At 40.5% G+C, this 15,311-nt stretch overlaps 1 protein-coding gene across 5 annotated transcripts; it reads right to left on the reverse strand.

Annotated features, from left to right (window-relative positions):
• Positions 1–2,653: 2,653 nt before the first annotated feature.
• On the reverse strand, positions 2,654–14,755 carry slc26a11 (solute carrier family 26 member 11). Of its 5 annotated transcripts, none has more exons than XM_047151589.2 (20): positions 14,602–14,755; positions 13,574–13,977; positions 12,470–12,662; positions 11,989–12,074; positions 11,650–11,729; positions 10,922–11,064; positions 10,421–10,599; positions 10,207–10,279; positions 10,041–10,091; positions 9,881–9,941; positions 9,703–9,758; positions 9,393–9,533; positions 8,872–8,999; positions 8,636–8,735; positions 8,400–8,533; positions 4,997–8,096; positions 4,642–4,710; positions 4,154–4,236; positions 3,876–3,960; positions 2,654–3,456 (listed from the first exon to the last, which is right to left on the reverse strand). In XM_047151589.2, exons 2-16 carry the CDS (start codon positions 13,784–13,786, stop codon positions 7,989–7,991), a joined length of 1,746 nt encoding a protein of 581 aa, XP_047007545.1. In that variant the 5' UTR covers positions 13,787–13,977; positions 14,602–14,755; the 3' UTR covers positions 2,654–3,456; positions 3,876–3,960; positions 4,154–4,236; positions 4,642–4,710; positions 4,997–7,988. The 5 variants fall into 5 exon arrangements, with proteins under 5 accessions (XP_047007545.1, XP_017314537.1, XP_017314538.1 ...); XM_017459048.3 differs by having other exon boundaries at positions 2,654–3,222; positions 4,154–4,240; XM_017459049.3 differs by having other exon boundaries at positions 4,154–4,240.
• Between the last annotated feature and the right edge of the window lie 556 nt (positions 14,756–15,311).

Raw genomic sequence — 15,311 nt, forward strand, 5'->3', positions numbered from 1 at the left:
TGTTTTATATATATATATATACAGTATCTCACAAGTGAGTGCACCCCTCACATTTTTGTAAATATATGATTATATCTTTTAATGTGACAACACTGAAGAAATGACACTTTGCTACAATGTAAAGTAGTGAGTGTACAGCTTGTGTAACAGTGTAAATTTGCTGTCCCCTCAAAATAACTCAACACACAGGCATTAATGTCTAAACCGCTGGCAACAAAAGTGAGTACACCCCTAAGTGAAAATGTCCAAATTGGGCCCAAAGTGTCAATATTTTGTGTTTCCACCATTGTTTTCCAGCACTGCCTTAACCCTCTTGGGCATGGATTTCACCAGAGCTTCACAGGTTGCCACTGGAGTCCTCTTCCACTCCTCCATGACGACATCACGGAGCTGTTGATGTTAGAGACCTTGTGCTCCTCCACCTTCCATTTGATATGCCACACAGATGCTCAATAGGGTTTAGTCCATCACCTTCACTCTCAGCTTCTTTAGCAAGGCAGTGGTCGTCTTGGAGGTGTGTTTGGGGTCGTTATCATGTTGGAATACTGCCCTGCGGCCCAGTCCCCGAAGGGAGGGGATCATACTCTGCTTCAGTATGTCACATGTATGTACATACTGAAGTGACAACAGAAGGAAAGCAAATTCGGTCTCTTCTTCCCTCTGGTCACATGATCAACAGCACGGTGTGAAATAAGTTTACACTTCTGCTTCACAATTATCACGCTGGTGTGCACACTCGCCCCAAATTCACAACCTATTGCTAACGCAGCTGGTTCTGCTAATGCTAATCACAACCGGAGCTAATAACGCACTGTAAAGCACTGCAAAGTGCTTTATTAGCTTCAGTGTAAATGCTAAAGGCCAGCTGATAAATCGATGTGTGTCAGATGATATCTTTATACAAACTTAGACAAACTCACAGCTGTTGTATAACCAAGAGTGGATGGAAAATACTGCAGGAACAATAAGGATGATTTACAAAATGATAACATCCAAGCAAATATCATGAATTTTGTGTGTGTGTGTGTGTGTGTGTGTGTGTGTGTGTGTCTGTGTGTGTGTGTGTAAACTGACTAGCACACAAGCTAGCATTACAGAAAAAAACATACTAAGCCATTATAGTTACCCAGCATTACAGTACTATTAACTATAAATCATTCCACAAATTAGTATTATAGTAAACAAGTTAACCCACAAATTAGCATTATAGTAAACGGGCTAATCCACAAACTAGTATTATAGTAAACAGGCTAATCCACAAATTAGCATTATAGTAAACGGGCTAATCCACAAACTAGCACTATAGTAAACAGGCTAATCTACAAACTAGCATTATAGTAAACAGGCTAATCTACAAACTAGCACTATAGTAAACAGGCTAATCTACAAACTAGCACTATAGTAAACAGGCTAATCTACAAACTAGTATTATAGTAAACAGGCTAATCTACAAACTAGTATTATAGTAAACAGGCTAATCTACAAACTAGTATTATAGTAAACAGGCTAATCCACAAATTAGCATTATAGTAAACGGGCTAATCCACAAACTAGCACTATAGTAAACAGGATAATCTACAAACTAGCATTATAGTAAACAGGATAATCTACAAACTAGCACTATAGTAAACAGGCTAATCTACAAACTAGTATTATAGTAAACAGGCTAATCTACAAACTAGCACTATAGTAAACAGGCTAATCTACAAACTAGCATTATAGTAAACAGGCTAATCTACAAACTAGCACTATAGTAAACAGGCTAATCTACAAACTAGTATTATAGTAAACAGGCTAATCTACAAACTAGCACTATAGTAAACAGATGAATCCACAAATTAGCATTATAGTAAACAGCTTAACCCACAAACTAGCATTATAGTAAACATGTTAATCCACAAACTAGCATTAAACTAAACAGGTTAATCTACAAACTAGCAGGCTAGTCCGGTTAATCCGGCTAAACCGGCTAATCCACATAAACTAACCACAAACAGTGTTTTAACAGACAGGCTAAGACACAATATCATGGTATTCCATATCAAAGAAATCTAACATATTGATAACATCAGGACACAGTATAGTAAAGCTTAAAATACTATTTAAAAAAATAATAAAAATGAAAAGAAACATATAGTGTCTTTGGCTCTTGTGTAGGACAGTGTAACTTCCAATGTTGGTGTAAAACAAATTATAATGTTTTAGTGTGAGTCTCGACACTTACGTGTGTTAAAAGACGTAAGCTATTAGCCTGCTGTAAAGAAAGCATGCTCAGGGTTTGAAGGATAAGCTGACCAAGCGCTACACTTGAAATTAATTCATTATTTTATGCATAAAAATTCAAGTCATTCCTTTAAGCGGTGTCTCTGATTAAGACGTGTCTCTTCCGATGAAAAACCTTGTGCATTTTAAAAGAATGAACAGTGTAATATTTATGCATTTAATATAACCCTCAAAAGGCACACCACATTTTTTAGTGTTTGTTTTTAAAAGCCAAAACATAAAATCTGAGATCTGAACACTGATAACGGTATTAAATCCTCACCGCACGCATAACCCAACTCTGTACATGGCATATAGTGTGTATTATTTCCTACACTACCACTAGAAGCTGGTGTTCAGTATAAACAAAATTAGTGACTAACCCAGAAAACCGGTTTTATTCATTCATTTATTTACAGAGTGCATCAGCCTCGCTGAATAGGCCATATTCAGAGAGAACAGAACAAAAGAAGAAGAAGAAAAAAACTCAGTACATAAAATAGGTATAAGAAGATACGATTCAAAGAATCCATCGTTCTCTGTCTTTGTCTGAAAAACATCTCTGCCATTGTTGTGCTGTGGTGAATACACACCGCCATCATAATGACCGCATCTGTTTCCATCTTTCTGTCTCTCTTCTTTTTTCATATGAAATGTCCCCCCCCCCCCCCAAGTCAGTTTTCGCTATCTGTCTAGTGGCCTCTAGTGGACGATTATAGAATTACAATCACTTGGAATTAATGCTGTAAATATAGGAAGTTTTTTTAAATGCAAAAAAAAAAAAAACAACAACAAGAACAAAACATGTCACAGCAAATCCTTTAAATTCATAAAATGAACTCGTTGTTTAGGTGTTACCAGTTAAATTGGGTGTAGGTCTGTGTTTATATGCTCTGTTGCTGGAATAAGGACGAACAGTTCGTCATCTTTTCAGCAGATCACACATGCATTATCCCAGCTCTACAAGACAGAAGAGATTATACACCAATCACAAACTGAGAAAGTAAGCACACAAATTGAACACGTTCGACACTAAAGGGCATCAATCACAACAGGGTAAAAAGAAAAAAAAAAAAAAAGTAGAGGATGAATGACAGTTTCCTGTATCCTTATTACATAAAGCACACTTTGAAGACGTGGCATTCGTGTTGTCCTCTCGGTGGCCCTCAGGCTCGTCCCCAAACTACTCACGTTCTGTAGGTCGACATGACACTTTTTACCACGTTGCGTATTTTGCATGAACCACTGTTAAGTGAACGAATAAAGTGGAAATCCGAAACAGGCGAACGGAACTCATCGTTGTCTGAAAATTCCCTAGAATCGTGTCCGCACCTTGAAAATGCCTGCGCGCTTTTCAGTAAACTCACGCGCTCGTTCTCATTTATCACCGCAATAAAGCATGCATTTATGCTTAAGTTACACGATATCATTTACACAATCAACGCTGCCAGTCCAAAAAAAAAAAAAAAAAAAAAAAAAAAAAGCTTTCAAACATTATAGGTTAAAGTTTGGGTTAAATACCGTAGAGGTATACAATCAAAGTGTTTATTTTACTAGAAAAATACATCTCGATCCAAACTGGATCGCTCTAATGAGTCACCCGTAGCACGTACTTGTCCTCCTTGTCGTCATTTTGGAATGGAACCGGTCTCGCTCTTGACACGTTGCCCTTCATGTACGCCGTCGGGTCCTGATGATCTGAAACACAACACGAGCTGAGCAAACCGATTACCTCTATCCGGCGCATAACAAATACAGGATTCGGTTTGTCGTTGTCCGTCGCATTCGCTCGAACAAAAAGCTCAAACTTGATCATTTTGGTATCAGTATTACTGTTCTAACCAGTAACAGACTCGGTCAGTTATAACATCTAGCGTAATATCGTTCTTACTGAGGATGAGAGTCTTCCTCTGGCAAGAGAGGAGGTTGCTCGATGGACCAGTCACGCTTCCGGAACTCTCTCCTTTTATCAGCCTGTCTAAAAAAAAGTCATTCGAAAAAATATATATTTTAATATCGAAATGATTATACAACGTTGTTAGAATAACTATTATTTTGTCGGATTCTGAAAGAAACGAACGGTACTTCAGGCACTATTAACACTCACCGCTGTGAGTTAGCATTAGCTAATGTTTTTCAACGTTCGTTTGTGGAAAAAAAGCAACGAATTTAGTACCAGGAACGTTTATAAAGCGTTTATATTTAACTCTACTTTTCACTGAAAGTGAAGAATTGTAATTCTTTCAGCACATCATTGCAGCCCATAGCGAGGTTATGTTTCATCAGGAGTACCGAGGGCCTGTTTGTGAATTGCTGCCATAAAGTACGCTTAACGCGATGTAGTGACTCAAGGTGCGCCTGTTAGTCCTCGACGTTCACCTTTTATCTCCGTGTGAGTACGGAGCCGAACTCATGTTTGGAACCAGCAACGTCTGAACTTCGAGGCGGCTGTAAACAAAAAAAAAAAAATCAAACACCGGTTGATTCATGACATGTCTAAGGACAGGGTTCATACATCACTGGATATACATGTTCTGCACTGCGTCGAAAGAAAGAAAGTCAACAAAATGGCCGCCGTGCCTCGTTATTAAAAACTGCTACGCGTTCAGTCGGAGATCGTAAAGACCTGATTTCCAAACCATCGTTACAGACACTACGTTTTTTAAAACAATCACTCGTGGCGTAGTACATTCCGATATCACTCAGGAAACAATGTAAATATTCCCGTACTCACGGTTTTAGCTTCTCACGTCGTTCATTGCGTGTTCAAACTCATGGGCAAGTTCAAAGTTTCGTCTCTTTATTTTACTGCCACCGTGCGTAGTAAATATTTAACCTCGTGCTTACTTTCATTCACAATCCATTACATGAGGGGGAGAAAACAATATCCAGTGTGAGACAGAGGACAGGAAATGACATCGCAAGTTCAACGAGATGAGGAATTGCACCGGCGGATACGACGGTTTGGGAACACGTTTATAAATCGCAACGGGGTTACATGAACTATTTCGCTGTGCAACACAAACAGGGCTAGCTAGCAAACTAGCTTCCTAGTCAACATGCTAGTAATAGCTACATATGCTAATCCATTTTTAAAGACAAACATTAATTCGGTTGGCACTGATATGTTTTTTTCTTTAAAAGATATTGATTAGGATACGATGTTTAATGCTAAAACACAATCTTAGAGTAACTAGCTAGCTCTTTACTAGCAACTGAGCTATTTACAATATTAGATAGCTCTTTATTAGCAACTGAGCTATTTACAATATTAGCTAGCTCTTTACTAGCAACTGCGCTAGTTACAATCTTAGACTAATTAGCTAGCTCTTTACTAGTAACTGAGCTATTTACAATATTAGCTAGCTCTTTACTAGCAACTGCGCTAGTTACAATCTTAGAGTAATTAGCTAGCTCTTTACTAGTAACTGAGCTATTTACAATATTAGCTAGCTCTTTACTAGCAACTGCGCTAGTTACAATCTTAGACTAATTAGCTAGCTCTTTACTAGCAACTGCACTAGTTACAATCTTAGAGTAATTAGCTAGCTCTTTACTAGCAACTGCGCTAGTTACAATCTTAGAGTAACTAGCTAGCTCTTTACTAGCAACTGGGCTAGTTACAATCTTAGAGTAACTAGCTAGCTCTTTACTAGCAACTGCGCTAGTTACAATCTTAGAGTAAATAGCTAGCTCTTTACTAGCAACTGGGCTAGTTACAATCTTAGAGTAACTAGCTAGCTCTTTACTAGCAACTGGGCTAGTTACAATCTTAGAGCTACTAGCTAGCTCTTTACTAGCAACTGCGCTAGTTACTCTAAATCAATAAAATTCCTCAAACGCATTTAGAACAAAATATTATGGAGTTTAAAAATAGAATCCACACCATATACCATGTGCAGGTCATTCTGAAAATCAGTATGTTTCATGCAAATGAAAAACAACAACAATTAATGTATTTCATGAAACATTATTTAGCAAATAAACATAGAAAACATAGAGGGTTGGGGTTTTGTTTGTTGGTCTTGTTTGCTCTTTGAAATTCAGAATATACTGAACGATTCTAATCCAACACACTTGCAGCATACGGCCTACAAGTTATCATAAAGATATCACGTCACAATATCCAATGACCCCTTAAAGTACCCCTGAAGAACCCCCCCAAGAGTGTGTGTATTATCTAGGTATGTCAGCGGTACAAGCTTTAAATGATTGCTCATTATTTTCTTCTTAATACCTACACGTCAGGGCTCCAAGCAGAACCCCTTTACTAACCTTTCAGAGTACCCTATCGGAGTGTGATATAAATATTCTTTCCTAATCCCCAGGCTTTGCCCTTTTAACAGTTTTTGCGTTGTTTTGGCAGCAGATTTTGGATGATCTTATTTCCGGATACACAAACATTTCATTTTTTTTCCCACTTCTTGGATTTATTTACATATATTTACACACGTGTAAACAATACAGTGACGTCCATTTTCCATTTCTCCATTTAAAAACAATGGGGGCGGGTGAAGGGGTGCAAAGTCTGATTATTTTACATATTAACCGTCATGAATAAATAACCATCGTGTAATTTCTACTTCTGTTTAATAAAAACAATTTTCAAGATTTGTTCGCAATTCGATACGTTATCTGTGACGTATTTAAAAACAAAAAAAAACAAACAAATGTAATTTGTAGACAATTCATATTTACTGTAATGATTAATAATTGCTGTAATTATTATATGGCTATATAATGTAGCATGACAGTGATATTCAATGACGGTGCTAATTAATGTCAAAATTGACCTCAACTTACCTCAGTACCCACATTCAGCAGCTATAATCTTACACTTGCGCTACAACGGTAACGTAGCGACGAAGTACTAGATGATGAATGCGGCATAAATTAGCGTGTTACATCCAGACACATTCGATCGGAACTATACAACCCGGATCGATTCTAACGTTGATGTTTCGTACGATAAAAAAATAAAACAAAACACATTTCCACCTGAAATTCTGACTCACAAACACTACGCTAATTTTTTTGATTTCGGGCTGAAACCATCACCGTCAGTTAAACCGTTCAAAACGAACGAAAGGAGTCGGCGTCAGTTTGCACACAGTAAGGAGGACGGTTAGAGTTTCCGCAGCGTTTTAAAAGCATCAAACTGTATTTTTCGACTTTAAAAATGTCAGTTAAGAGAAAGCTAGAAGAGTCTCCGCCTCAGACGTTTCAGAAACAAGGCACATGGCTTCTGACGACTCCGGTAACGTTCGCCGGTACAATATGCTCTTTACGTTACGCCCGAAAATAAATTTCGTACGCGTGGCCCCCCCCCCCCCCAAAAAAAGAAAACACTATAGTCTAAAAACACTACACATGAGAAGACAGAGTTGTGCGTTTTTGTTGTTTTTTAAACCTTCCTTGAGAACGCTCCTAGCTAGCGAATCGTTTTCAGACCGCCGTTAGAAATCATTTCAAATCTCCCTGAAGGAAAACAAGTAGTGCGTCTTCGAATGAAGGGACGCCGTTTGCATCCGTTTGTGCGAAGACGGTCTGGTCTGGATGTCGGCGTCACTGATTCGACAAAGTTTCAAACAAACACAGTGTTGAGACGTGACGTCGAGGCGTCGTCGGTTTGCTCGCTCGAGGGATTCAGCGGTTGGCTCGGAGCCGTGTGTGTTGATCGGATGAGATCGGAGTGTCGGTCGTAGTGATTGGATGAGATCGGAGTGTCAGTCGTAGTGCCAGTTGGCGCTCAGGATCTGCAGTCCCGCCTCCACGCTGTCTGTGTGTCTGAAGCCTGGAAGCTCAGCGGCGGATAAAACCTCGAGCACCGAACACTGGCGAGAGAAAAACCCACGTATATTTACGACACAGCTGGTCACATCTGGAAGGTCTCGATTTAGCGGTGACGCAAATATTTCTGCAAAAACGTTCTCTGTAAATCCACTAACATCAAAGTACTAAGGATAGTAAATAAGTAAACAACCTTAACCACTCGACTAGCTGGGCTACCGTAATTACCCTAACAGCAACGCAAAAAAAAAACAAAAACAAAGAGAGAACGTGATTCATTTTACTTTAGAAGATGGAACCGGACTGCGAACCAAGACGTCTGAACTTATACACCGGGTGACGTTTACCTTCAGTCCCGAGAAGACCAGAGCGACTCCGTGCAGCTTAAACTGCTTCAAGACGTCTCGTAATTCATTCACCGCCGTGTAGTCTATACTACTGACGTGCTGACAGTCTAACACAACGCAACGAGGAGGAGATACTGCAGGCAGACAGACAGACAGAGATACATTTACATTTCACGGATCCTTATCCAGAACTGTATTTGCGTGCATTGTGCTGTGTGTGTGTGTGTGTGTATCACCGTGTATTGCGTGTGCGCGCAAGACGTCAGTGAAGTGCTCTACAGCGGGAAAATGGAGTCCGCTTCCCAGCTCCATCACCAGCACGCCGTGATCCGTTACCTGTGTGACCCAATTCGCCGCGTTACACTCGGTCAAACGGGTCCACGTGGTGTAATCAGCACGACACTACACACAGCGTTGCTATTTTTATTTAAAGCATGAGTGATCGAGCGCGAGTAACAGGTTACCGCTTTACCTTCAGTTCAGGTCTGGCCGTCAGGTAGAGCAGCATGAACCCGGAGACGACTACACCTCCCACGATGCCGTACTGCACCTCCCAGAAACTGAGCAGGAAGGTGACCGAGAACGGCAGCAGGTCCAGCTCTTGAGACCCGAGGGACAGAAACAGACAGAGAAGTTGTACCACAGCAGAATAAAAAGATTAAAGAACACACGTCGTAAGATCCATCCATCCATCTTCTACCGCTTATCCTTTTCAGGGTCACGGGGGAACCTGGAGTCTATCCCAGGGAGCATGGGGCACGAGGCGGGGTACACCCTGGACAGGGTGCCAATCCATCGCAGGGCACAATCACACACCCATTCATACACTACGGACACTTTGGACACGCCAATCAGCCTAGCATGCATTTGTTTGGACTGGAGGAGGAAACCGGAGTACCCGGAGGAAACCCCCGCAGCACGGGGAGAACACGCAAACTCCACACACACAGGGTCCCGGCGGGAATCGAACCCCCGACCCTGGAGGCGACTCACTTCTGACTCTCCAGATGCGAGGAGGAACGCTGAACTCTATCATCGGAGCGACGGCGCAGATAATGACGGCCGCCAGAGACGCTTTGGGTATGAAGGAGAACAGCGGCATGAGGAAGGTCAGAGACAGAATCACTAGCACACCTGAGAGAGAGAGAGAGAGAGAGAGAGAGAGAAGAGAGAGAAGAGAGAAAGAGAAGAGATGTCATGACATCACAAGAAAATCCTTTATCAGGCACAACAAGATGAGGTGAGTTTTAGATATTTGTGATCGAAGTGTGTGTGTGTGTGTGTGTGTGTGTGTGTGTGTTACCTGTGACGATACCTCCTGCAGGTGTACACACTCCAGTCTGAGAGTTTACAGCAGTTCTGCAAGGAACAAACACAAAACAAAACACTATCCATAAATATATTCATATACATACACATTCTTACATACACACACACACCCACACCCAGAGAATACACACACACAGAATACACACACACACCTCCCGAAGCTGCCTGTGACGGGATACGCAGAGACAAATGAGCCCAGGATGTTGGTGAGTCCTGCAAACACATCACACATAATATTAACTGTTTACACTGAACACACACACATACACACACACACACACACACATAAAACACATTCCATAGGATACACACCAATGGCAAAGAGTTCCTGGTTGGCATTGATGCGGTAATTATTCTTACTTCCTGTAAAACACACACACACACACACACACACACACACAGGTTCTTTATCAACTCCATAGAAATATATTTATGTTTTACATATATACACACTGTGTGTAAAAGGAAAGGTGTGTACCGAACGCTTTCGCAATAGCGATGCTCTCCAGCACGCCCATCAGCGGTATAACAGCTAAACCGCTTCCCAGGTCCTGAGGAGACGCGTGATTGGTCAGTGAAATCACATGATCCGCAGTTATAATAACGATAATACATCTGTACAGCTAACACGTAAACGGGAACATTTTAAACAACTCGTGTGTCGATAAATTAAGAGCCGCTCGTGAACCGACCTGCGCGATCTCGCTGAATGATATGCGCGTGCCATTGGTCGTCGTCTCAGAGAGGGGCGGGGCCGAGAAAGGGGGCAGCCCTGCAGCCGTTCTCCCCGTCACAGTGAAGAAATCGTGACCCAAGACCTCGGCAGAGTACGCCACGCACGCTGCTGCTATGACAACCAAAGCGTTTCGGACTGTGGACACACACACGCACACACCCACACACACACGTGAATGTGCGTTTGTTTTAAAAATAACCTAGCAAAAAACAGCCTCGTTAAAAATGAATCAAGAGCTATGAATATACATGAACATGCGAATTAGGAAACGCCCACTTGTCCTTCCCCTGGTTAGCTAATACCAGTCAACGTAACGTTACTACGGTAACCATAGCAACTACCGTCTCTCGACTAGCCAAGGTAGCTTTCCGCTCGCACGACGAAACAGAAACCCGTTTCCTTTCTGCGTGAAGCACGAACGTGAACGAGGGGAAGAGTGTATTCGCTGTGTACTCACTAGTCGCGAGCGTCCACACCAATCCCCGAGACACCTTCACCACAGGAGACGGGTTATCTTCGATAGAACCCAGAGAACTCTTCATCGTGGTCATCATCACCAGGAACAACAGACAGGATACACCCAGAAGCACATCTCCAACCCTGAGGAAGAGCGAGACACAAGATCTCCGAGTTACTGCACTCGGGAGAAAATGGGCTTACAAAAGAAAAAAGTCAAGAATTAACTCTTTTATTATTATTATTATTATTATTATTATTATTATTATTATTGTGAGAAAACGGTTTGGTTTTTTTTTTTTTAAATTGAGAATATGGGTTTTGAAGAAAAAAAAAACAGGAGGAAAATTAGGCTTAAAAAAAGTTAAACGCTGGAAAAATACTTTTTTTTAATTAAAAAATTTTAAAAACTGAAAATTGAAAGACAATTGGGTTTTTAAAAAAATAATAATAAAAATGAAAAACTGGGAGAACATGGGGATTTTTTTTAAAAGAACATGAGAATTGGGACAAAATGAGGGATTTAAAAAATGTTGTTTTTTTTTAAAAAAAAACAACAACAAAAAACAGAAAATTCAAATAAAATGGGACGAAAAAGATAACATGAAAATTTGGAGAAAAAATATAACACAAATATGAATGAAAAAAAGGAAAAGACAATGGAATCAATTAATCTTTATTATTATTATTATTATTATTATTATTATTATTGTAGTTCCCCTCACTCACCTGGCCTCAGGTAGTTTCTGGAAAGTGTAGTAGACCTGCAGAAAGAACTGCTGAGGGACGTCCTTCACACCAAGAATGTTCTACACACACAATTTTAAACAAAATAACTTTGAGCTTATTTTGATTATTACATTATTATTATTATTATTATTACATATAATTAAACTGATGAAGAGCCTCAGACTGGAGAGAGGAGAAACATGTTTTAAACACGGCTAGTGGCCTTAATTTACTGCTACTGGGTGCTAGAGCTGTGTGTGTGTGTGTGTGTGTGTGTGTGTGTGTGTGTGTGTGTGTGTGTGTGTGTGTGTTGTTGTTGTTGTTTTTAATGACACTCACTTTGACCTGTCCGAAGCCGATGGTCACGGCTGCTGCACAGGTGAAGCCCTTTATAACAGGATAAGAAATGAAGTCCAACAGGAAACCTGGAAAAGAAAAATACACGTGTGGGACGCCCTCTAGTGGCCACTCTGTTTTACTGTCAAAAAGTTATCACGTCCACGATAAAGAACAAGAAGTAAAGACAAAATATTACCTGATTCCTTCATTATTACTACATTTAATCAAATAAGTAAACATAAACATACACAGTGAAAGGTTTTATAAATGAATTACAAATAATGTGATTGCTTGAACAGGTTTATCATGTGGTTATTTGTTTATTTGTATTTTTTTTTAATGCTTGTTGCAGGTTTAATTCTTTACAATGTGCGCGCTTCCATGTGATGATGTTTGAGCTGTTTGTGAAACTGAAGCCTGATTCATAAAGTTATGTTTAACTAAATCAAATCTAAGACTTTTTACATTTTTTTTTATTTACCGAGTCGGAGTAGAGCCATGGCGAGCTGGAGGATTCCACACAGCAGCGTCAGCACCACGGCGTACACCGGATCTCCTCTGACGTACAAGAAACACAGCAGAGACACGATGGCCGTCGGGCCCAGGGTGATGTCCTTAGACGTCCCGAACAAACAATAAACAAAACCGCCCATGAAGGAGGAGTATAGCCCATACTGCACACACACGGAGAGAAACAAAAATAAAATTTTAAAATATAAGATAAACATTGTAAATAAAACTTCAATTATTTTTTTTAATAATACAAAATATATTAAAAATGAACTTATACTGATGTTGTACAATGTTCAAAACTGCAAGAAATTCACTATAACACTGTGCTTCTTATTACACCTGTTACAACGTATGCTGGGGACACTGGGGATGAGGGGCACGATTGGGGATGATGGGGACACTGTGGATAATGGGGATGATGGGGACGATGGAGACAATGGAGATGCTTGGGACGATGGCAATCATGGGGAAGATGGGGATAATGGGGATGATGGGGACACTGTGGATAATGGGGATGATGGGGACGATGGAGACAATGGAGATGCTTGGGACGATGGCAATCATGGGGAAGATGGGGATAATGGGGACGATGGGGACGCTGTGGATAATGGGGATGCTGGGGATGATGGGGAAGATAGGGATAATGAGGACGCTGGGGAATATGGGGACGCCAGGGAAAGTGGGAGGGGGTGACCCCACCACAACGTGATGCAAATCACAACTTCCTCATTCTGATTCAGCAAAGCGCAACAGCAGCTCACGAGCAGTGTGACAGGAAACAGAAACAGGAAGTGGATTCTAAATTAAATCACCCCTTTTTGTGATTTAATTGTGATGTTTCAAAAAAAAACCAAACATGTCGTATTAGACGTGCAGTATCCACTGGTTTCGGATTAGCGTCAGTAGAAAAAAGCAAATTTGAGATTTTTAAACTTTTGAATTGTTTTTTTTTTTGGTTCTAACAAATGAAACGTCACAACGTCGCATTTTCCTCTTGGTCCCGGGCGTTCGCGCTCGGCTGATGGAGTCCACGTCGTTAGTGTGATTACACGTGTAACGCTGCAGTTATTACCTGCACAGGTAAGCCGGCTACCTCGGCGTAGGCCAGGGACTGAGGGATGACGGTCAGCCCCACGGTGAGTCCCGCCAGCACGTCCATCTTCAGCCACGTCAGGCTGTACGCCGGCAGCCACGTGAGGACGGGAAGACGGGAGCGCAGCGTGGCCATGGAGCAACATGACCCCAAGCAGCGTCGCACAGACACAGAGAACCGCTCCGCCGCCATGTTCCGCTCAATCTTCCGGAGTACAAGTCGCTCTGATTCATGAATAAACTCCTTTCTACTTTACCCAGAATGCTGTTGGACTACCTGCTGCAAGAGATGACACTGCCAAACCTGTCTCAGTCTGGAAACACGTGCGCAGAGTCATGCTTCAACTTGTGCTTGAAATCTGATTCGTCCTCATGCCACGTCAGCTAGGGGAAAACAAAAACAACACAAAACGGCAGCGTATTGAAGAGAGAGTAAAGGTACAGTCGGCGATTTTGGTGGAAACTGACACCTCTTCACGTGAAGACGCACGTGAATAACCCATAATAAATGAATAAAAACACTTTTATCACTTTTACCGACGATATATCGATCTATCTTGGATAGTAATGTAGCTGTATTGCGATGTATCGTGTAACTGATTATCGGTGTGTATTTATACAGCTAATGATGACTTTAAAGCGTTTTATTTTTTAAATGAGAGCTGTTTATGATCATGTCTTTTGACTCTGATCATATGACATACGACTTTCTCTCTCTCTCACACACACACACACACACACACACACACACACACACACACACACATACACTCCCCCAGAGAAATTATTTCCACTGTACAGATAAACAGCTCAAATCCCCTGTGCTCCCTACACAGTGCACTACAGATCAAAGAAAATGATCATATAATTAGCATACGCGGCTAACTTTAAAGAAATGAAAGCAGAAGCCGAGGAAGAAACCCCTCACACTGACTCAACACTGAAGCAGAGCTTCTTTTGTAATTAAAAAAAAATGCTACATGAATATAGTTTTGTTTCAGTTTTTACCTGAGAGTGAGATTTCACTGTCTGTAATCTGCGGTTTTGTGCTTGTGACAGCGCGAGAACCCAAACATCCTCTCTCGCCCGCGCCTCGGGTTGCCAGAGTGGATCAAACTCCACCAAATGTTCGGTTGTGTTTTTTTCCATCTTCTTTTTTCCCCCCAACACGTCTTTCAAGAGTTCAAGAAGTTTATAGTGCTATGAAGTCATGAAGTTATTGAAGCCTACTGTATTTTCCACCAGGTAGAAAACAACCTGAAAACAACATTCTAACGTATTATAAACAAAATTTAATATATCAAAATTCTGGTGTATTCATTCATGACTTATTGCATTTCACAAAGCTTGCATTTTTTTACTTATTGTATTAGGACTTATTACCTCAAACGTTTCATTTATTATCTCATTCTGATTTATCTGAGAATTTTTACTTATTATTTCTCTCTTTTTATTTATTTATTTATTTATTTATTTATTTATGTACTTTGTTCCATTCTGACTTATTACCTCAAACTTTTGACTTATTATAAACATTCAGACTTATTATCTCACTTTCGGAATTATTATCCCACATTCTGTCCTAGTATCTCAAATTCTGTCTTATTATCTCAAATTCTGTCTTATTATCTCACATTCTATCTTATCATCTCAAATTCTGTCTTATTATCCCACATTCTGTCTTATCATCTCAAATTCTGTCTTATCATCTCAAATTC

The sequence above is a fragment of the Ictalurus punctatus genome, chromosome 27 (genome assembly GCF_001660625.3).
Source record: "Ictalurus punctatus breed USDA103 chromosome 27, Coco_2.0, whole genome shotgun sequence".
Lineage (NCBI taxonomy): Eukaryota > Metazoa > Chordata > Actinopteri > Siluriformes > Ictaluridae > Ictalurus > Ictalurus punctatus.